General features: G+C 43.9%; 3 protein-coding genes across 5 annotated transcripts in view; 1 reads left to right on the forward strand and 2 right to left on the reverse strand.

The window, feature by feature from the left end:
* LOC104935020 (butyrophilin-like protein 2) overlaps nt 1-23,463 on the reverse strand; it is a gene marked incomplete at its 3' end in the record, with an annotated part of 550,859 nt that overhangs the window by 462,246 nt on the left and 65,150 nt on the right. The gene's annotated exons all lie outside the window — the stretch shown is intronic.
* Nucleotides 1-23,463, forward strand: part of LOC104935135 (V-set domain-containing T-cell activation inhibitor 1) — a 592,626-nt gene that overhangs the window by 148,045 nt on the left and 421,118 nt on the right. The gene's annotated exons all lie outside the window — the stretch shown is intronic.
* The window catches only part of LOC104937300 (protein FAM160A1), a 36,507-nt gene that overhangs the window by 2,276 nt on the left and 10,768 nt on the right, over nt 1-23,463 (reverse strand). Inside the window, exons 1-16 of one of the 3 annotated variants that reach the window (XM_027287549.1) lie at nt 10,536-10,711; nt 8,405-8,453; nt 7,876-8,098; nt 7,165-7,351; nt 6,867-7,088; nt 6,531-6,693; nt 5,670-5,781; nt 4,226-4,327; nt 3,988-4,044; nt 3,805-3,891; nt 2,930-3,097; nt 2,773-2,852; nt 2,497-2,672; nt 2,311-2,422; nt 394-1,694; nt 2-180 (exon numbers count right to left, since the gene is read on the reverse strand). In XM_027287549.1, the coding sequence (XP_027143350.1) occupies nt 2-180; nt 394-1,694; nt 2,311-2,422; nt 2,497-2,672; nt 2,773-2,852; nt 2,930-3,097; nt 3,805-3,891; nt 3,988-4,044; nt 4,226-4,327; nt 5,670-5,781; nt 6,531-6,693; nt 6,867-7,088; nt 7,165-7,351; nt 7,876-7,980 (3,051 nt within the window). In that variant the 5' untranslated portion in view covers nt 7,981-8,098; nt 8,405-8,453; nt 10,536-10,711. Of the gene's footprint in view, nt 1; nt 181-393; nt 1,695-2,310; nt 2,423-2,496; nt 2,673-2,772; nt 2,853-2,929; nt 3,098-3,804; nt 3,892-3,987; nt 4,045-4,225; nt 4,328-5,669; nt 5,782-6,530; nt 6,694-6,866; nt 7,089-7,164; nt 7,352-7,875; nt 8,349-8,404; nt 8,454-10,535; nt 10,712-23,463 lie in introns of those variants that run through there. The other 2 variants (XM_027287547.1, XM_027287548.1) reach the window with 2 other exon arrangements.

The raw sequence follows: 23,463 nt of genomic DNA on the forward strand, positions 1-23,463 counted from the left end.
CCTGGTATAGCGTTCGTACGTTGGGCTGGTTGTGGTCGTCCGTGCTGAGCAGGAAGGATCTCAGCAGAGGTTGCGGGTACGACACCAGCTGTGCCAGGATGCCCGTCACCAGCAGGTTCACAGCGATGGAGTTTTCCAGAAGGTTCTCCAGCCGGGACAACAGGACACTGATGAATGGACCTGGGGCATCATGGGAGACTGCAGGTTAGTGTCTCTGTAAACACAACACATCCTACAAACCAGTTTGTTTCAAGAAGGTATTCAGCATGAAGTTAAAGAATGTCAGAACATTTATGGTTACTCAACCATAAAGCCTCTTTCAATTTATCTAATGGATGTTTTCTGCTCCAGAAAGCTTCAACATCTAGTTCACTCGTGCTTGAAAGCACAGACCTGTAAAGGGAACTCCGTGCCCTCTGCTGCTTTCCTTACAGCTGCTCATCATCTCCTCTCCTTCCTCTTCATCTTCCTCCTCGCTGTCATCCCACAAGGAGCTAAAGACAAATTCTCCGCCAAGTTCTTCCTCCTCTTCCTCCAGCGTTTGCCTCAGCGCTTGGACCCGCTTCCTGAATGTGCTGATGTCATCTGCGATGTCGTCACAGTCTGGCTCCACGCCCAAAGACAGCATGAGCTTGCGGTATCGAGACAGGAAGTCGTCAGTGTTGGTGACTTTGCCACCTGGTGGACTCTGAGACTTGGCCAAAGAGTTGTGTGGCTCAGGTTCTGAATAGCCGTTGGGTAAAGCCTCTAAACATGGCGTGGGATGCTGTGCGTTGTGGCGTGTGTGCATGTGATTAGTGATAGTGGTTGTGAGGTCACTCAGTTTGCAGTTTTGTGTAAGTGTGTTGTCTTCATCAAGGTCATCACATTTGTGGATGATGTGATTCTTGGCATTGAAACCATTGGTGAAAAACGGACGTCTCTTTGGCTCTCCTTGTACATCCATCCTCTTTATCTCATCTTCCTCCTTCCATCTCCACATCTCCTTTCCACAGTCCTCACTCCTCCTCCTCACCTCCTTCCCATAATCCTCACTCCATCTCCTTTCCTCCATCCCTCCATCCTCGCTCATCCTCCTCGTCGACATTATGCTGTTAACTGTTTCTATTACCGTCCTCCCTGTTGTCGCCAACATCGCTGTCATCGTTGTCGTCGCTGCTGTCGACACTCGTTGGCCGTTCGAGATGCTTCCCCTCGCCCGCCGATTTGCAGCCATGATTCGCTCCAAAATGGCCGCCTTTGTGTCTTTCTGGGCGACGAGATCGTAGACCAGAACGTCGTCCTGAAACTCGGACTCCTCTACATACGAGCCGTGCACCAGCTTAGTCGCGGTGCGTCGCATCTCCTGGATGTGTCGAGGAGGTAGAGGAGGAAGTGCGGCAGTGGAAGGGCAGCCGTTTGCTAGCATGCCTGATAAAGAGAGATCGTCCTCTGCAAAAATGTCGTCCCACTCCAGCTCCAGGGCAGAGCTGGCTCGTCCTGCCTGGTTGCCTGTGGAGATGGTGTCTGAGGAGGATGGGGTAGGAGAGACGGCCAAAGGCGGAGGAGTGTCAGCCACAGAGCAGATAGAGTCACTCTTGACTCGCGTTATGACCTCCTCCTCTTCTTCTATGTCATCCCCTGCTGTGTCAGATCGGTATTCTTGAGGCGAAGGGTTGATCCCGTCATACGGAGCTGACCAGAACTGACATGCCCTGCAGGAAAACAAAACTCATCAGGACTGAAATAAAGTAAAATCTTATTGGTTATTCTCCAAAAAAAACAGGATGTATGGATCACCCTTGTTTATATGTTTATATGTTTGTTTTCGCTCTTCGGATGACTTTGACTGCCTTATATGGTTCGTTGATCTCATCGGTTGATGTGACACGGTGATAGATGGTTCATCCGACCACAAGCCAAGTATTTCTTGTTAGTGCCTGCCCTTTTTCAAACTGTTTCCGATGACGACTCCCTAGATGGTTCTGTGCAACAATTGTGAAAGCTCCAGAGATTCCCTAACTTTTCCTCTAACACCTTTATCGAGTTTAAAATCTTCATTCCTGCAAATCATGCCCATTATCTTCAGCTGTACTTGAAATGCAGTACCAAACACTTTTAAACAAGATGTCCCTAAAAATGTTTTAACAATGAACCATTTCATGATTCTCTGCAATCAGCGCTCCTCTGTAAAAATGAAATATGTGCAGAACTATAATAAAATGGCCCACCTGTCAATCCATTTTCCATAACCAGCAGTACCTAAGGTACCAGGTTGGTCCATAGTCCATCCCCTGAGTTTATATTGGAGGACATGAAGTTGAGACTGACCTGTGGGAAGTGGAGATGGCCTGACGGGCGTCCCAGAGGTAGTGGAGATAGTTTACATCCATCAAAAAGTCTGAACCGCGACAGTAACCAACACTGTCTGATACTGACAGATCTGACGAGACAGAATTGAAGTTAGCATAAAGATATGTTAGATGGTTGTACTGTAGGTGTGTGGGTCGTACTGACCTGCTCCTTTGGGCCAGTGGATGTGGTGCTCTGAGTGTACATTTGTGTTGTCCAGGTTCTCAGGGCACCAGGAGGGCATGAGGAGCAGGAATGAGGCAGCGCTGGAGGAGTAGCAGTCCCTCTGCTTTAAGGAGCAGCGCTGCTTCCTGGTCAGGTGGCTGCAAGGAATCAGATACCTGAGGACACGAGGCCGGATCCTGGTCAGTCACAGCAAACATCACGGCTGAATCTGATGCCAGAAAACGCTTACTGTTCGGACAAAACGTTCAGACTGACCTGAACACCAGCTGCAGCATGACGTCTTCACAGAAGAGACCAATCAGAGTCCTGAACAGAGCCAGAGACACCGTCCCCAACTGACAGAGATGGTTAAAGGTCAAAGTGAAGCTCACTCACAGATCATCAAACAGTGGATTGTAGTTCAGTGTGTTACCTGGAAAGGTGTGTTGACCCTGCTGACCAGTGTGTCCAGGATGTGCACGTTGTCATGTGTGTGCAGCAGGATGAAGGACAGGAAGGGCTGCAGGAGGGTGGGCTCAGGGATGGAGCGCAGGAAGAGGTCCAGGTACGCCGTGGTGGTCATCACCTCCTCCACGGTCAACTACACGCAGGCAAGCATGAATGTGATAAAATTAAAAACTAAACTGTAGTCAAACCCTGCTAATTATTATATTAATAGTGTTGAATTTTCATCTGGGAAACAACATCAGTGTCCTGACCCAGTAGTGCCATATGGTGGAACCACAAACCCTCTCGAAATCAGGAACAATAGGGAAATACAGACGTGGTGTTCCACAGGGTTCAATCCTGGGCCCTATTCTCTTTTCACTGTACATGCTCAATAATTATCTTATTATGCAGACGATACCCTGCTATATTTCTTTAAATGAAATGACCTCAGTCAAATCTCTACCCTGCAAGACTGCCTAACAGCTATCATTGGATGTTAGATAACTTCCTCCACCTTAAAAAACAGAAGTCCTCATCACCATCATCAGTAGTAGTGTATCGGTCCCCCCAATGTGAAGAACACCTACAAGTTCTTTGACCAACACATGAACTTTTATCAACAGTTATTTTTATTTTGTCAGTTTGTCTTTTCTCAATATCTAGAAAAGGTCATCCATGTTTGCGTCTCCTCCTGCCTTGACTACTCTAATTTACTCATTTGTGTCTTGACTTGGTCCAAAATGCAACCAGACTTATCATATGTCACACGTTACGCACCTGTGTTGGCTGATCTACATTAGCTACCAGTTATAAAGCTCTACATGGACTGGCACGACTTTCTAATGCTTGCTTACTCACCTTGTGCAGAGCTGGAGCCATTACAGGCACCAGGAAGCCGTTGTAGATGTAACCCAGCAACTGAGACCGGATGGAGGGATGAGCGACCTGAGATGGACAGACAGAGTTAGCTACAGCACTACTATTCATTGCATTGGTGTGTGTGTGTGTGTGTGTGTGTGTGTGTGTGTGTGTGTAGATTACCTTGGTAACAGCACTACAGAAGTCCAGTGAGTGCAGGAAGTGGACGAGAGCTGGGACCTGTTGACCCAAACACCATCATGCATTTATTCCCGTCCCCTTTTTCCCGCATATAAAACCTTCATTTGTCCTCCATCCTCCATCGTTCACTTAACCTCATTCTGTCATTAACAACCAATTCATCACTGCCATGACGTCATTTATTAATTCATTCACTCGCTGTGCGGGTCGTCATGGTTACCTGCTGCCAGTCGTCCTCGTCCAGGTAGTGCCAGTCCTCACTGTAAACCTGCAGCCTGGCTGGAAGGGACGAGTACAGACCGGACAGACCTGTGGCCAGCACCTGTACACACACACACACACACACACACACACACACACACACATATGGGGGTTAGATATACACACACACAGACACACATGCTTTTATAGAAATTAAATTCCAGCGCAGATTAGTGTGTTATTTTTATAAACTGCAGAGAATGAGGACACCTATAAACAGAGGAGAGACAAATTACTCATTAATTAACAGTTTACATCTTGTTTTGGACATGGAGGTGCGAGCTCGAGGTGCTAGAACCAGGCTAACCAACTCCTGTCTACAGCTCAATATTGATGATGATGATTCCTTTCATAACAGAGGAAGAAAGAGAGAAATGAGTTGAGAATTAAAGGAGAAAACATTGTCATCATCATCGTCAACAGCCTCATCAATAACAACAACAACATCATCATCAACAGCCTCATCAATAACAACAACAACAGCATCAGCAGCAGCAGCAGTCTTGTTAACAATCAGGCAACCGTCCAATCACGTGCAGACTTACTAATCCCTCTCTCTGCGTACGAGCCAATCCTGCGCTGGGTTACTAATCTAATCTGCTGCATAAAGATTGAGGTCAGAGTGGTTTAAGTCTGACACACACACACACACACACACACTCAGCTTTGCTCGCCCTTTCACACACACTCCCTCCCTCTCTTTCTGCCACACAAAAGCAGAAACTAGCAGAGACGGAGTCGACACCGGCGACCACTGGGGACGATTAGTTTCCCGTGCACACCACACAGGACATTTCTTGCTTTAATGTTCTTCTGTCTCCACTGTTTCGCCACTTTTCCTGCATACACGGACACCGTGAGGAAACGAGCTCATTAGTTTATTACATAATGAGAAAACAATGCAGACCGGAGATGAATGGAGAACTGTACCACTCATATAAACAGCCATCCCATCCACTGAAGACTGAGTGGCTTCTTATTCTGTATGCACACACTCGAATGTAGTTTAGCTCAGTTGATGGGGTCTATGTGGGAGATCAGTTATTTTAATTGCCTGCATTGCTATTCATTTGTTTCCATGCATCTCCCAATCTTAGAAAAGTTCTTATTTAGTGACTCTTTGTTTCTTTGGAGGTATAACTTCAGGGTAACTTCGTACAAAAGAGGCAAGCAACAGCAAAACAACGCAACGTTTAACCTGTGCCTGAATAAATTCTCGACATTTCCAGACTTTTAGACACAAGACGACCATGAAACTTCTACCAATAGAGAATGAGCCCAGCCATCGTCTCCTCTGTTGTCATGGAATGAACCATCAAGGTTTGTTGACGAAGCATCCAAACTATCTGTCCTCGATGTGATGTCTGGCGGGCTGTAATTTAGCTTTGTGTGTGTGTACTTACAGGACAGAAGTACGTGTTCTCCGCGATGTGCTGGGCGACTCGAGGATCGGAGGCCGACAGGGACATGATGAGCAGCAGAGCATCTCTGGCCTGCTGACCAACCGTACCCTGTCTGAGTGAGAGAGACCATAACGTAACCTACCTGAACTATGTGAATGTACCCTGAATGTGTGTGTACCATAAATGTTTATCACCTTCTCCCTACTAGTGTATATGTGTGTGTAGCTGTTTGTGTGAATTATTACTCTACCCTACCACCGTGAGTGTGTGTGTGTGTGTACCCTTCCAATATGTGTGTGTGTGTGTGTGTACCAAATACACGTATACCTTTGTGTCAACCCCATCTGTCTGCATGTGTTTCTACCCCATCTATTTATGTGTACCATACCTGTGTGTGTGTGTGTGTAGTGTACCTTTCTTGTGTGTTGTGTGTATACCCTACCTGTGTGTGAACAAGTGTTTATTGTTTGTGTATACCCGTCTCTGTGAGTGTACCCTACCTGTTTGTGTGTATGTGTGCACATGTACGTGTGTTTTTGTGTACTGCACATTCAAACAAATGTGAGTTTGTTTTCAGCTGTGTGTGTGTGTGTGTGCATGTACTTCTATGAGTCCTACGGATACGAAACATGTATGCACCTGTTGTTTAAGTGTCTTTACCTGTGTGTGTACCCTTAACCTACATGTGCTGATATCTGTGCATGTTTATATACCTGTGCATACCGTATATGTGTGTATACCAGTGCATGCATGTAGCACCTGTTTGTGTGTACCTTCCTCTGTGTGTGTGTGTGTAGCACAGGTATGTAGTGCATGCACCTTGTTGTGTGTATACCTATGTGTGTGTGTGTGTACACCTACCTGTGTGTGTACGGTATGAGCAGGGAGAACAGCAGGAAGTTGGCGGCTCCCTGGTCCTCACTGGTGTGGAAGAACAGCTCCAGCACTGAGGGATCTTTGACCAGAGCCACACAGAGCTGGTTCAACAGGAGAACCAGCTCCGCCTCCACCACACCACCGCTGTCTGGAGGGGGGGGGGCGCAGGTGATTAACTACCCAGGTAACTGTTTAAACATCTTAGCAGCTACACCTGCAGCATGTGAAACCACATTTCTGCAGGGTCGTACAAAGACAGATCACCAAGACTGGACTTGGAGCTGAAGAAAGTACAAATTTGTGATTTCACCACTGACTCACCGGTTCCAGGTCCAGCGCAGGAGGCCAGCAGCATCATGAGCGGGCGTAAAACTGGTTTATGGTGCAGTAGAGGCTGCCTGGCCTGAGACAGAAGCATCTGGTACATCCTGAGCTGCTCCAGCTTCATGTCTTCAGTAAACTGCCTCCTCAGGCTCCACAGAAACAGCCTCTCCATCACACCCTCCAGAACCACAAACTCCAGGATCGGACCCATCGCTCCCCCTGGTAACGGTGCATAACACACATGAGACCAAAAACAAGACTCCAGTCACACATGTAGTTTTCTTTGTTCTCGTACCTTGCCCCGCCTCTTCCTCCATCAGCAGGAAGAGCATGTGTTCCACATAGTTCTGGACGGCGCTGGCTTCGTCAGCCGGGATGGGACCGAGGCGTAATCCTCCAGAGCTGCTAGTGTGACCGGAGAGGAAACTCAGAGCACCGGTGCTGCTGCGACCCGGCTCGTGTTTCTCCAGGATCTTCACTACCTGCAGAAAAAAGGACAAAGAGAAGTCACACACCAACTGAGAAGATGTTTTTATATTCAAACCTAATTATAAACAAAGAATAATAAAATTAAAATCCTTCTGAGAAGTTTCAGACGTAACAGATGACAGGAGGGCTGAACAAGTAGAGATGAATCGAAAGAGAGGAATGTAATTCACTGTCTGGACTTGTGTTAACCTTTGACCTTGGCTGCTTCAGGACCACACACACACACACACACACAATACACTTGTACACACACAGACAGGGGGAGTGTGTGTGGGTTTTCTTGGCGGGTGTAGAGAGGTTTTGTTCTAAATGGATCCTGTGTTTAAGGGCCAAAGTCTGGGTCAGTAACACACACACACACACACACACACACACACACACACACACACACACACACACACACTGTCTGCCAACCATTATGAGGAAAATAGGACAGACTGAAGAGAGTGAGGTTCAAAAGACAGAAACAAAGTCAGGACTGATTGATTGATTGATTGATTGGTTGATTGATTATTACCTGAGCCCAGTGGTTCTTGAACACGATCATACAGGTCTCGGGGTCCACCCCTCTCAGCGTCAGAGACCTCTTCCGGATGCCCCCGACAACCACCGAGGCCATCATCTTGGCTGGCTCGTCAGGTGGCTATAGCATGTTCCAGCTCTGATGGAAGGAGGGCATCAGCTGGCTTTCTTAGCCCAGGATCAGGCTCTTTCCCTGGGCTCGTTGGGCAGCTTGTGGCCTGCAGGAGACAGAGGTGGACCGACACTTTTCAGTTCAGCAGAGGTCACTGAGGTCCCTCCACGAGGGGCTTGGGTCAACATTTAACCAATGGATGATCAGCTGATCGTCACACTGTGTTTCTATGAATGCTAACAAACAGCAGAGAAGACAGGAGCCGAGGCAGGAACAGGAAGTACGGTACGTCAGCGGCAACAAGGCAAACAGGAAAAAATGTGAATGCATCCAAAGTCCCACCCTGGGCGTTCCAGGACATTCCAGGAATTCCCATCGGAGCTCCCCAAGAAATCCTCTACAGTAAACGAACCTGTCTGCTGCTGCGACGACATGGACGAGCGAGCCTGCTGCCTGTAGTCCTGAGAAAGAGAGAGAGAGAGAGTTTACAAACCCATCCTTCAACATCTGGGACTCTAATGTGTGTGTGTGTGGGGGGGATTTTGGTCCAATTTCCTGTTTGGATCATGGAGTTGTCGTTAGTCTGTACGAGAAGAATGAAAGACAAAAAGAAAAGTACACGACTGATGCTGGAGTTTCTGTAAAAGATGTTTAGAGTTTGAGTATTTTGACGTATGAAATAAATTAATATGAAAAGAGAGAGTCATGTAAACGATGAGAAGTAGTTTACAGGGAATGCTGACAGGGAGCGGCGCAAGTGTCGTGCCAGAACAGGAGCTGGGAAATGTGACTGTGCTGAGCAGCCTCTATGGACATAACTCTGACGAGACAAAACACAACAAATACAGATTTCTACACAATGTTGCTTCAAAAGTAAATTTAGTTTTTATTTAAAAAATATTTGGTTGGTGTAATCTCGTAGTCCACTCTTGGTAATGTAGGTATGTATGTGTGTGAGCGAAGTAATCTGAAACGAGACGGTGAGTTTTAATCCCTGTGTGTGTGTGTGTGTGTGTGTGTGTGTGTGTGTGTGTGAGAGATAAGGTCAGACAGTCACATGCCATCACACAAACCAGGGATTAAACACACACACACACACACACACACACACACACACACAGGTTCAGATTCAGATTTTCTGACCTATTTTTGTTTTTAATTCACAAAAAAAACAGCGGGATGTTTGGATGATTGAGTTTTAAATTAATTCTGATAATCAAACCTTTAAGTTTAAGTTCTAGGTCTAAGTCACATCCTGCAAACTTGTAGATTTTCAAAGTAAAACACAAAGACACTGATGTTGAATGTTCTCTCAGAAAGCGCACACGTGTTAATCTCCTGTTGGATTCCAGCTGTTTGTTTCTCACAGAAAACTGTTTGCAAAGTCCACAAACCAAAATCTGCTGGTGCAGTAACAACAATCAGCTAAATTAATTCATCAATTCAAACACTCACAGCTCAGATACTGTACATACTTTTGCTTAAACTTAAAACATTTATTGTTAATTAAAACTAATTATTCAGTTATATCAGGTAACTTTCGTCTGACTGAGACTTTCCAAACTGCATTGAACTGATTACTCCAATACTCCAATACAAGTACACGTCCTGCATTCAAAACCTCAGTAAAGTACGTGAAAGTATACGAGGATAATTCAGAGAATGCATCACGCTGCATTTTACGGCTGTAGAAGTTTCAGGTTGAGCTCATTTGAACTGCTTTGTGTTCTGTTGTGTGGTTTAATACATCACGGTCTATAAGATCATCACGTGTTTGCCTCTGAAACTTCAGTTTTCATAAGAAAAACTGTTTTTACAGCTAATCCAAGAGTGTTTCGAGTTATTTATCGTTACACTCTGCACTATCTGAACTCTACACACAGATTTTATGACGTTCACTGGACAGGAAAGCAAGAACAGGTCGTCACAGGTGTGCAGATGCCTCTGAGATGTAGTAGAGAAGACGTAAATAAAACCTATTCCATCATTAAATTAACTCTGAACACTGAATATTCAGCTGTGAGGTGTAGTAGAGTACAAACAAACCTCGAGTACTCGAGTAAATGTACTTTCTGGTTCAGGAAACTCAATGACTTGAGCTCATTGTTTGTCAGCTGACCCTGAACGCACCACCGTACAGTGTGTGTGTGTGTGTGTGTGTGTGTGTGTGTGTGTGTGTGTGGGTCAGTTAGTGTCACTGAACTGTGTGAGCACGCTGCTCAGTCTTAATACTTCTTACATCACACACACCTGTGTGTGTGTACCAGCATTACTCAGCAAAACACACACACACACACACACGTATAACTTCTGTGTTTCTAGAACTTTTGTTTTCTGTTTTTTTTTGTGTTATTGTCTTTATAAATAATCTTTAATCTGTTTATATCTCTGACTGAACATTTATTATTTCAGATTTTAAACTCAGATTATTCTTCTCCCGGGTCAAACACAGACATTATTTAATACTCCACACATGTATAATATATATTCTGTCTATAGTGAAGCCTGCACAGACTGAGCTGACCCTGTCACACGGGTCTTACCTCGGCTGAAGGAATGTCAGTGTCTCCTGTCCCACAAACAAACAAACAGAGCTGAAGTGTCTTCAAACTCGGTCCCGCTCCATAAATCGTCTCTCTCTCTCTTCTAACCGGGTGGTTTCGGTTTGTTTCGACCCGGTTCTGCCGCAGCTCCGCTCCTCAGGCTTTAATCCGCTCAGCTGTCAATCACTGCGCTGCTGGCTGCTAGGTAACCGTGTGGCCCCGCCCACAGAGGCAGCAAACCACGCCCCCTCAAAAACAGTCTGAATATAAACAACATTTATATGTTTTATATTTACTATTTTAAGGTATTATATGTACATGAACCGGCATGTGGAGACGTATTTTTATTTATTTCTCTATTTATACATTCATTCATTATCAGATTTTACTATTATATATTTAGTCCATCTATTTATATATTTATAAATGTTTTATTACTTTTTACTATTACTATTTATTATAAACTCAAGGTACTTTCATAAAAATGAGTGCCTTGTTGCGCCTCTTGTCACATATACAGTATATCTATATATATATATATTCATAATATATATGATATATAATTGTAGTTTCCCCTCTAAACTTCTCACATGGTTTTATTTTAATAACTTGACCAAACTCAGACACTGGACCTTAAAATAAGTGTAATTTAATTTAATGATAAAATAGTTTTTGCTCCTTAAGTCATTTAAAGTATTTATATAATACCAATTATGGCACCTTTCCAATTTTAAAACACTGATTTTACCTCTATGTGAACTTCAGCTCAGTGTTTGTCACTTTTATATGAACTTCTGTTATTTGGAATGACTGAAATTTAATTGTATTGTCTTTAAATGTGTTTCAGTTCACTCTTCTTCCATCAGAGGTCTGTCTTTACACCTGCTCCTGTCTGCAGAGGAGTCCGTGCTGCACTCTGCTGGCAACATATGAGAACTGAAGTGATTTCATTATTTCACAATCATGATTAATTCATGGATCTTTGTGGTGGAACATTTTCATTCTCTGCAAGTGATTAAAACAAGTTTTACCACAAAGAGAAGAAATGAAGTAAATTAAGTTTTTCAGGGAATTTGTTGATGCATTCATGTGAAAGTATTAAATAATATTCTGACAGTGTGAGTTCATAAACAGCTTGATAACATTTATAAGCCCATGTTCACTGTGGGCCTTTGAAATAAACTAAAGTTTCACACATGAAGCTCTGTGTCAGCGTCTGCTGCCAGTCCAGACCTGTTCATACCTGTTCACACCTGTTTGTTATCTGCACTCTGTGTTCGGTTTCAGTCTCTTTCTGCACACACATTGCACTCCCTGCTGAATTCATTTGCATCTTTTATTATTCATAATGTGAATTTTTATGCATGTGCACTCCAGGTGGATTGGACTGAATTCTCAGCTATATTTGCATTAATAAAAACACTGATGATGTTTAAACTGTGCAGCCTGAATAAACAGTGAAACATAAACATCTCTCCAGCTACTGTTTCACACAAGACTAATAAAAAATTAATAAAATGTGACTCAACGTGTTAGTATAGCACATGTGTGCTATATGTACTATACTATTATTTATTTTATTTTTTATTTTGTCCCAATCTATTTTTACTTTGTTAAAGTATTTTCAATTTAATTGTATTTTTAAAATATTTTTTATTTATTTCTTATATCCTTATTATTATGTTGATTTGGTTAGAATAGGTCACTAGGTTTATCTTAATGTTTGTTAATATGTTCTTTTATGTTGTTCTTTGTGTTCGTCTCCTTTTATATTTTGTTTTATGTTCATTTCTTTTTATTGTGACTGTTTCGTATTTCTTTCGTTCTTTTTTCTTATACTTTTGTCCTCCCTCTCTTTTTCCTTTTTCCATTCATTTTCCTTTCACTTGATTCGTTTTTTCCTCTTTGTCTTTTTTATCCTTCTTATTCTCTTTTGTGCTTCCTCTTGTCCCCTCTCTCCCCCAACACCCCCGGCGGCGGAGGCCCCCGCGCGCGCGCTGTACCCCTCTTCCTCCCCCACTCATAAACTACCTCCTGCCCCCCCCTCCCCCTCTTTCCCCCCTCCCCTTACCTTCCCCTCCGTTTCACCCCGTCACCCTCGCTGCGGCCCCCCTCCGCCTAATCCCGCCCTCCTCCTCCCCAGTCCCACTCCCCCGCCCATGCCCTCCTCCCCACCTCCCCTCTCCTACCCCCCCCTCCCCAACTCCCCTCCCCCTCCGACCCCCACCTCCTCATAACCCTCCGTGCACCTATTAACTAAACCAATAAAATAATAATAATGATATAATAAAAATAAAAATATTTAAAATACAATTAAATGAAATAATTTAAAAAAGTAAAAATAGATTGAGGACAAAATAAAAAAATAAAATAAAAATAGTATAGTACATATAGCACATGTGCTATACTTACACGTTGAGTCACATTTTATTAATTTTTTATTAGTCTTGTGTGAAACAGTAGCTGAGAGATGGTTTATGTTTCACTGTTTATTCAGGCTGCACAGTTTAAACATCATCAGTGTTTTTTATTAATGCAAATATAGCTGAGAATTCAGTCCAATCCACCTGGAGTGCACATGCATAAAAATTCACATTATGAATAATAAAAGATGCAATGATTTCAGCAGGGAGTGCAATGTGTGTGCAGGAAGGGACTGAAACCGAACACAGAGTGCAGATAACAAACGGTGTGAACAGGTGTAACAGGTCTGGACTGGCAGCAGACGCTGACACAGCTTCATGTGTGAAACTTTAGTTTATTTTAAAGGCCCACAGTGAACGTATCAAGCTGTTTATGAACTCACAGAATATTATTAAATACTTTCACATGAATGCATAAACAAATTCCCTGAAAAACTTAAATTACTTAATTTCTTTTCTTTGTGGTAAAACTTGTTTTAATCACTTGCAGAGAATGAAAATGTTCACCACAAGATCCAGATTAATCATGATGTGAAATAATGAAATCACTTCAGTTCTCATATGTTGCCAGCAGAGTGCAGCACGGACTCCTCTGCAGACAGGAGCAGGTGTAAAGACAGACCTGATGGAAGAAGAGTGAACTGAAGCACATTCAAATACAATACAATTCAGTTTCAGTCATTCCAAATAATGAACAGAAGTTCATATAGATCTATAAGTGACAAACACTGAGCTGAAGTTCACATAGAGGTAAAATCAGTGTTTTAAAGTTGGAAAGGTGCCATAATTAGTATTATATAAATACTTAAATGACTAAGGAGCAAAAACAAAAACTATTTTATATAATTAAATTAAATTACGCTTATTTTAAGGTTCAGTGTCTGAGTTTGGTCAAGTTATTAAAAAAAACCATGTGAGAAGTTTAGAGGGGAAACTACAATTATATATCTATTATGAATATATATGATAACTGTATATGTGACAGGAGGCGAACAAGACACTGATTTTTATGAAAGTACCTTGAGTTTATAATAAATAGTAAAAAGTATAAAACATTTATAAATATATAAATAGATGACTAATATATAATAGTAAAATCTGATAATGAATGAATGTATAAATAGAGAATAATAAAAATACGTCTCCACATGACGGTTCATGTAGATATAATACCTTAAAATAGTAAATATAAAACATATATATGTTGTATATATTCAGACTGTTTTGAGGGGGCGTGGTTTGCTGCCTCTGTGGGCGGGGCCACACGGTTACCTAGCAGCCAGCAGCGCAGTGATTGACAGCTGAGCGGATTAAAGCCTGAGGAGCGGAGCTGCGGCAGAACCGGGTCGAAACAAACCGAAACCATCCGGGTGGAAGAGAGAGAGACGATTTATGGAGCGGGACCGAGTTTGAAGACACTTCAGCTCTGTTTGTTTGTTTGTTTGTTTGTTTGTTTGTTTGTTTGTTTGTTTGTGGGACAGGAGACACTGACATTCCTTCAGCCGAGGTAAGACCCGTGTGACAGGGTCAGCTCAGTCTGTGCAGGCTTCACTATAGACAGAATATATATTATACATGTGTGGAGTATTAAATAATGTCTGTGCAGGCTTCACTATAGACAGAATATATATTATATATGTGTGGAGGATTAAATAATGTCTGAGTTTGACCCGGGAGAAGAATAATCTGAGTTTAAAATCTGAAATAAAAATGTTCAGTCAGAGATATAAACAGATTAAAGATTATTTAAAAGACAATAACACAAAAAAACAGAAAACAAAAATTTAGAAACACATAGAAGTTATACACGAGTGTGTGTGTGTGTGTGTGTGTGTGTGTGTGTGGTGTGTGTGTGTGTGTGTGTGTGTGTGTGTTTTGCTGAGTAATGCTGGTACACACACTCAGGTGGTGTGATGTAAGAAGTATTAAGACTGAGCAGCGTGCTCACACAGTTCAGTGACACACTGACCCACAACACACACACACACACACACCACCACACACACACACTGTACGGTGGTGCGTTCAGGGTCAGCTGACAAACAATGAGCTCAAGTCACTGAGTTTCCTGAACCAGAAAGTACATTTACTCGAGTACTTGAGGTTGTTGTACTCTACACACCCACAGCTGAATATTCAGAGTTCAGAGTTCATTTAATGATAAGTTTTATTTACGTCTTCTCTACTACATCTCAGAGGCATCTGCACTCCTGTGACGACCTGTTCTTGCTTTCCTGTCCAGTTATCATCATAAAATCTGTGTGTAGAGTTCAGATAGTGCAGAGTGTAACGATAAATAACTCGAAACATCTTGGATTAGCTGTAAAAACAGTTTTCTTATGAAAACTGAAGTTTCAGAGGCAAACACATGATGATCGTATAGACCGTGATGTATTAAACCACACAACAGAACACAAAGCAGCTCAAATGAGCTCAACCTGAAACTTCTACAGCCGTAAAATGCAGCGTGATGCATTCTCTGAATTATCCTTGTATACTTCACGTACTTACTGAGGTTTTGAATGCAGGACGTGTACTTGTATTGGAGTATTGGAGTAACAGTTTCAATGCAGTTTGGAAAGTCTCAGTCAGACGAAAGTTACCTGATATAACTGAATAATTAGTTTTAATTAACATAAATGTTTTAAGTTTAAGCAAAAGTACGTACAGTATCTGAGCTGTGAGTGTTTGAACTGATGAATTAATTTAGCTGATTGTTGTAACTGCACCAGCAGATTTTGGTTTGTGGACTTGCAAACAGTTTTCTGTGAGAAACAAACAGCTGGAACCAACAGGAGATTAACACGTGTGCGCTTTCTGAGAGAACATTCAACATCAGTGTTTGTTTTACTTTGAAAATCTACGAACGTGCAGGATGTGACTTAGACCTAGAACTTAAACTTAAAGGTTTGATTATCAGAATTAATTTAAAACTCAATCAGCCAAACATCCCGCTGTTTTTTTTGTGAATTAAAAACAAAAATAGGTCAGAAAATCTGATCTGAAGTGTGTGTGTGTGTGGTGTGTGTGTGTGTGTGTGTGTGTGTGTGTGTGTTTAATCCCTGGTTTGTGTGATGGCAGGTGACTGTCTGACCTTAAAACACACACACACACACACACACACACACCACACACACACACACCACACACACACACACACACACACAGGGATTAAACCTCACCGTCTCGTTTCAGATTACTCGCTCACACACATACATACCTACATTACCAAGAGTGGACTACGAGATTACACCACCAAATATTTTTTAAATAAAAACTAAATTTACTTTTGAAGCAACATGTGTAGAAATCTGTATTTGTTGTGTTTTGTTGCATCCAGTGTCAGGTTATGTCAATAGAGCTGCTCAGCACAGTCACATTTCCCAGCTCCTGTTCTGGCACGACACTGCTCTCCGCTCCCTGTCAGCATTCCTGTAAACTTCTCTCACGTTTACATGACTCTCTTTTCATATTAATTTATTTCATACGTCAAAATACGCAAACTCTAACATCTTTTACAGAAACTCTGAAATCTGGAACCCAGCATCAGTCGTGTACTTTTCTTTTGTCTTTCATTCTTCTCGTACAGACTAACGACAACCCGATGATCCAAACAGGAAATTGGACCAAAATCCCCCCCACCCCACACACATTAGAGTCCCAGATGTTGAAGGATGGGTTTGTAAACTCTCTCTCTCTCTTTCTCAGGACTACAGGCAGCAGGCTCGCTCGTCCATGTCGTCGCAGCAGCAGCAGCAGACAGGTTCGTTTACTGTAGAGGATTTCTGGGGACTCCGATGGGAATCCTGGAATGTCCTGGAACGCCCAGGTGGGACTCGGATGCATTCACATTTTTTCCTGTTTGCCTTGTTGCCGCTGACGTACCGTACTTCCTGTTCCTGCCTCGGCTCCTGTCTTCTCGCTGTTTGTTAGCGTTCATAGAAACACAGTGTGACGATCAGCTGATTGGTTAAATGTTGACCCAAGCCCCTCGTGGAGGCACCTCAGTGACCTCTGCTGAACCGAAAAGTGTCGGTCCACCTCTGTCTCCTGCAGGCCACAAGCTGCCCAACGAGCCCAGGGAAAGAGCCTGATCCTGGGCTAAGAAAGCCAGCTGATGCCCTCCTTCCATCAGAGCTGGACATGCTATAGCCACCTGACGAGCCAGCCAAGATGATGGCCTCGGTGGTTGTCGGGGGCATCCGGAAGAGGTCTCTGACGCTGAGAGGGGTGGACCCCGAGACCTGTATGATCGTGTTCAAGAACCACTGGGCTCAGGTAATAATCAATCAACCAATCAATCAATCAATCAATCAATCAATCCTGACTTTGTTTTCTGTCTTGAACCTCACTCTCTTCAGTCTGTTCTATTTTCCTCATAATGGTTGGCAGACAGTATGGTGTGTGGTGTGTGTGTGTGTTTACTGACCCAGACTTTGGCCCTTAAACACAGGATCCATTTAGAACAAAACCTCTCTACACCCGCCAAGAAAACCACACACACTCCCCCTGTCTGTGTGTGTACAAGTGTATGGTGGTTGTGTGTTCGTGTGTGTGTGTGTGTGTGGTCCTGAAGCAGCCAAGGTCAAAGGTTAACACAAGTCCAGACAGTGAATTACATTCCTCTCTTTCGATTCATCTCACTTGTTCAGCCCTCCTGTCATCTGTTACGTCTGAAAGGATTTAAATTTTATTATTCTTTGTTTATAATTAAGTTTTGAATATAAAAACATTTTCTCAGTTGGTGGTGTGTGACTTCTCTTTGTCCTTTTTTCTGCAGGTAGTGAAGATCCTGGAGAAACACGACCGGGTCGCAGCAGCACCGGTGCTCTGAGTTTCCTCTCCGGTCACACTAGCAGCTCGGAGGATTACGCCTCGGTCCCATCCCGGCTGACGAAGCCAGCGCCGTCCAGAACTAGTGGAACACATGCTCTTCCTGCTGATGGAGGAGAGGCGGGGCAAGGTACGAGAACAAAGAAAACTACATGTGTGACTGGAGTCTTGTTTTTGGTCTCATGCGTGTTACGCACCGTACCAGGGGGAGCGATGGGTCCGATCCTGGAGTTTGTGGTTCTGGAGGGTGTGGATGGAGAGGCTGTTTCTGTGGAGCCTGAGGAGGCAGTTTACTGAAGACATGAAGCTGGAGCAGCTCAGGATGTACCAGATGCTTCTGTCTCAGGCCAGGCAGCCTCTACTGCACCATAAACCAGTTTTACGACCGCTCATGATGCTGCTGGCCTCCTGTGCTGGACCTGGAACCGGTGAGTTCAGTGGTGAAATCACAAATGTGTACTTTCTCAGCTCCAAGTCCAGTCTTAGTGTTACATTTGATCTGTCTTTGTACGACCCGCAGAAATGTGGTTTCACATGCTGCAGGTGTAGCTGCTAAGATGTTTAAAAGTTACCTGGGTAGTTAATCACCTGCGTTCCCCCCCCCTCCCCTCCAGACAGCGGTGGTGTGGTGGAGGCGGAGCTGGTTCTCCTGTTGAACCAGCTCTGTGTGGCTCTGGTCAAAGATCCCTCAGTGCTGGAGCTGTCTCCACACCAGTGAGGACCAGGGAGCCGCCAACTTCCTGCTGTTCTCCCTGCTCAACCGTACACACACACAGGTAGGTGTACACACACACACACACACACACACACACACACACACACACACAGGTATACACACAACAAGGTGCATGCAGTACATACCTGTGCTACACAACACACACAGAGGAAGGTATAACAAACAGGTGCTACATGCATGCACTGGTATACACACATATACGGTATGCACAGGTAATATAAACATGCACAGAATATCAGCACATGAGGTTAAGGGTACACACACAGGTAAAGACACTTAAACAACAGGTGCATACATATGTTTCGTACCGTAGACCATAGAAGTACATCACACACACCACACACCACACACGGAAAACAAACTCACACATTTGTTTGAATGTGCAGTACACAAAAACACATGTGCACACATACTGTACACACAAACAGGTAGGGTACACTCACAGAGACGGGTATACACAAACAATAAACACTTGTTTACACACAGGTAGGGTATACACACAACACACAAGAAAGGTACACTACACGCACACACACAGGTATGGTACACACAAATAGATGGGGTAGAAACACACAGACAGATGGGGTTGACACAAGGTTAACGCGTATTTGGTACACACACATACACATATTTGAAGGGTACAACACACACACACACACACTCACGTGGTAGTGTAGAGTAATAATTCACACAAACAGCTACACACACATATACACTAGTAGGGAAAAAGTGATAAACATTTATGGTACACACACATCAGGGCATTCACAGTCAGGTAGGTTACGTTATGGTCTCTCTCATCAGACAGGGTACGGTTGGTCAGCAGGCCAGAGATGCTCTGCTGCTCATCATGTCCCTGTCGGCCTCCGATCCTCGAGTCGCCCAGCACATCGCGGAGAACACGTACTTCTGTCCTGTAAGTACACACAAACAAAGCTAAATTACAGCCCGCCAGACATCACATCGAGGACAGATAGTTTGGATGCTTCGTCAACAAACCTTGATGGTTCATTCCAAGACAACAGAGGAGACAAAGGCTGGGCTCATTCTGTATTGGTAGAAGTTTCATGTCGTCTCGTGTCTAAGTCTGGAAATGTCGAGAATTTATTCAGGCACAGGTTAAAACGTTGCGTGTTTTTGCTGTTGCTTGCCTCTTTTGTACGAAGTTACCCTGAAGTTAACCCAAAGAAACAAAGAGTCACTAAATAAGAACTTTCTAAGATTGGGAGATGCAGGAAACAAATGATAGCAATGCAGGCAATTAAAATAACTGATCTCCCACAATAGACCCCATCAACTGAGCTAAACTACATTCGAGTGTGTGCATACAGAATAAGAAGCCACTCAGTCTTCAGTTGGATGGGATGGCTGTTTAATGAGTGGTACAGTTCTCCATTCATCTCCGGTCTGCATTGTTTTCCATTAGTAATAAACTAATGAGCTCGTTTCCTCACGGTGTCCGTGTATGCAGGAAAGTGGCGAAACAGTGGAGACAGAAGAACATTAAAGCAACAAATGTCCTGTGTGGTGTGCACGGGAAACTAATCGTCCCCAGTGGACGCCGGTGTCGACTCCGTCTCTGCTAGTTTCTGCTTTTGCTGACTGTGTGGCAGAAAGAGAGGGAGGGAGTGTGTGTGTGAAAGGCCGAGCAAAGCCGAGTGTGTGTGTGTGTGTGTGTGGGTGGTGTGTGTGTGGTGGTGTGTGTGTGTGTGTCAGACTTAAACCACTCTGACCTCAATCTTTATGCAGCAGATTAGATTAGTAACCCAGCGCAGATTGGCTCGTACGCAGAGAGAGGGATTAGTAAGTCTGCACGTGATTGGAACGGTTGCCTGATTGTTAACAAGACTGCTGCTGTGATGTTGTTGTTTGTTGTTATTGATGAGGCTTTTGACGATGATGATGACAATGTTTTCTCCTTTAATTCTCGACTCATTTCTTCTTCTTCCTCTTTTATGAAAGGAATCATCATCATCAATATTGAGCTGTAGACAGGAGTTGGTTAGCCTGGTTTCTAGCACCTCGGAGCTCGCACCTCCATGTCAAAACAAGATGTAAACTTTAATTAATGAGTAATTTGTCCTCTCACTGTTATAGGTGTCCTCATTCTCTGCAGTTTATAAAAATAACACACTAATCTGCACGGAATTTAATTTCCACAAAAGCATGTGTGTCTGTGTGGTGGTATACCTAACCCCTGTGTGTGTGTGGGGTGTGTGTGGGTGGTGTGTGTGTGTGTGTGTGTTGGTGTGTGTGTGTGTGTGTGTGTGTTTACAGGTGCTGGCCACAGGTCTGTCCGGTCTGTACCGTCCCTTCCAGCCAGGCTGCAGGTTTACAGTGAGGACTGGCACTACCTGGACGAGGACGACGGCAGCAGGTAACCATGACGACCCGCACAGCGAGTGATGAATTAATAAATGACGTCATGCAGTGATGAATTGTGTGTTAATGACAGAATGAGGTGAAGTGAACGATGGAGGAGGAGGACAAATGAAGGTTTTATGTGGGAAAAAGGGACGGGAAAAATGATGATGGTGTTTGGGTCAACAGGTCCCGGCCCGTCCACTTCCTGCACTCACTGGACTTCTTTAGGCTGTTACCAAGGTAATCTACCACACACACACACACACACACACACACCACACACACCAATGCAATATGTAGTGCTGTAGCTAACTCTGTCGTCCATCTCAGGTCGCCTCATCCCTCCATCCGGTCTCAGTTGCTGGGTTAATCTAACAACGGTTTCCTGGTCCCTGTAATGGCTCCAGCTCTGCACAAGGTGAGTAAGGAGCATTAGAAAGTCGTGCCAGTCCGTGTAGAGCTTTATAACTGGTAGCTAATGTAGATCAGCCAACACAGGTGCGTAACGTGTGACGTATGACAAGTCTGGTTGCATTTGGACCAAGTCAGGAACACAATGAGTAAATTAGAGTAGTCAAGGCAGGAGATGCAAACATGGATGACCTTTTCTAGATATTGAGAAAAGACAAACTGACAAAATAAAAATAACTGTTGATAAAAGTTCATGTGTTGGTCAAAAAGAACTTGTAGGTTGTTCTTCACATTGGGGGGACCGATACACTACTACTGATGATGGTGATGAGGACTTCTGTTTTTTAAGGTGGAGGAAGTTATCTGACATCCAATGATAGCTGTTAGGCAGTCTTGCAGGGTAGAGATTTGACTGAGGTCATTTCATTTAAAGAAATATAGCAGGGTATCGTCTGCATAATAAGATAATTATTGAGCATGTACAGTGAAAAGAGAATAGGACCCAGGATGAACCCTGTGGAACACCACGTCTGTATTTCCTATTGTTCCTGATTTCGAGAGGGTTTGTGGTCCACCATAGGGCACTACTGGGTCAGGACATTAGTTGTTTCCCAGATGAAAATTCAACAAATAATTGACAATAATTTTAGCAGGGTTTGACTACAGTTTAGTTTTTAATGTATCACATTCATGCTGCGTGTAGTTGACCGGGGAGGAGTGATGAACCACAACGGCGTACTGGACCTCTTCCCGCTCCATCCCTGAGCCCGCCCTCCTGCGCCCTTCCTGTCCTTCATCCTGCTGCACACACATGACAACGTGCACATCCTGGACACACTGGCAGCAGGTCAACAACACCTTTCCAGGTAACACACTGAACTACAATCCACTGTTTGATGATCTGTGAGTGAGCTTCACTTTGACCTTTAACCATCTACTGTCAGTTGGGGAGGTTGTCTCTGGCTCTGTTCAGGACTCTGATGGTCTCTTCTGTGAAGACGTCATGCTGCAGCTGGTGTTCAGGTCAGTCTGAACGTTTTGTCCGAACAGAAGCGTTTTTCTGGCATCAGATTCAGCCGTGATGTTTGCTGAGACTGACCCAGGATCCGGCCTCAGTGTCCTCAGTATCTGATTCCTTGCAGCCACCTGACCAGGAAGCAGCGCTGCTCCTTAAAGCAGAGAGACTGCTACTCCTCCAGCGCTGCCGCTCATTCCTGCTCCTCATGCCCTCCTGGTGCCCTGAGAACTGGACACAACAAATGTACACTCAGACACACACATCCACTGGCCCAAAGGAGCAGGTCGTACGACCCACACACCTACAGTACAACCATCTAACATATCTTTATGCTAACTTCCAATTCTGTCTCGTCAGAATCTGTCAGTAGCAGACAGTGTTTGGTTACTGTCGCGGTTCAGACTTTTTGGATGGATGTAAACTATCTCCACTACCTCTGGGACGCCCGTCAGGCCTCTCCACTTCCCACAGGTCAGTCTCAACTTCATGTCCTCCAATATAAACTCAGGGATGGACTATGGACCAACCGGGTACCTAGGTACGCTGGTTATGGAAAATGGATAGATAGGTGGGCCATTTATTATAGTCTCTGCACATATTTCACTTTCACAGAGGAGCGGCTGATTGCAGAGAATCATGAAATGGTTCATTGTTAAGAACATTTTTAGGGACATCTTGTTTTAAAGGTTGGTACTGCATTTCAGTACAGCTGAAGATAATGAGCATGATTTGCAGGAATGAAGATTTAAACCCGATAAAGGTGTTAGAGGAAAAGTTAGGGAATCTCTGGAGCTTTCACAATTGTTCACAGAACCATCTAGGGAGTCGTCATCGGAAACAGTTTGAAAAAGGGCAGGCACTAACAAAGAAATACTTGGCTTGTGGTCGGATGAACCATCTATCACCGTATCACATCACCGATGAGATCAACAAACCATATAAGGCAGTCAAAGTCATGCCAAGAGCGAAAACATCTTTTCATCCAGAAAGTCCTTCAGTCACGTTCTTTGCTCTTTCAGTGAAGAAATACTTAACTACGTTAACTTCTCTAGCAGCTGCCATTGTTGTCTTCAAGCAAGTAGTCAACACAACTACTAGTAATAAACCACAACCGTAGCTGAGGTGAGTACTGACCAATAGTTC

This window comes from Larimichthys crocea, chromosome XIV (assembly GCF_000972845.2).
Source record: "Larimichthys crocea isolate SSNF chromosome XIV, L_crocea_2.0, whole genome shotgun sequence".
Taxonomy (NCBI): Eukaryota; Metazoa; Chordata; class Actinopteri; family Sciaenidae; genus Larimichthys; species Larimichthys crocea.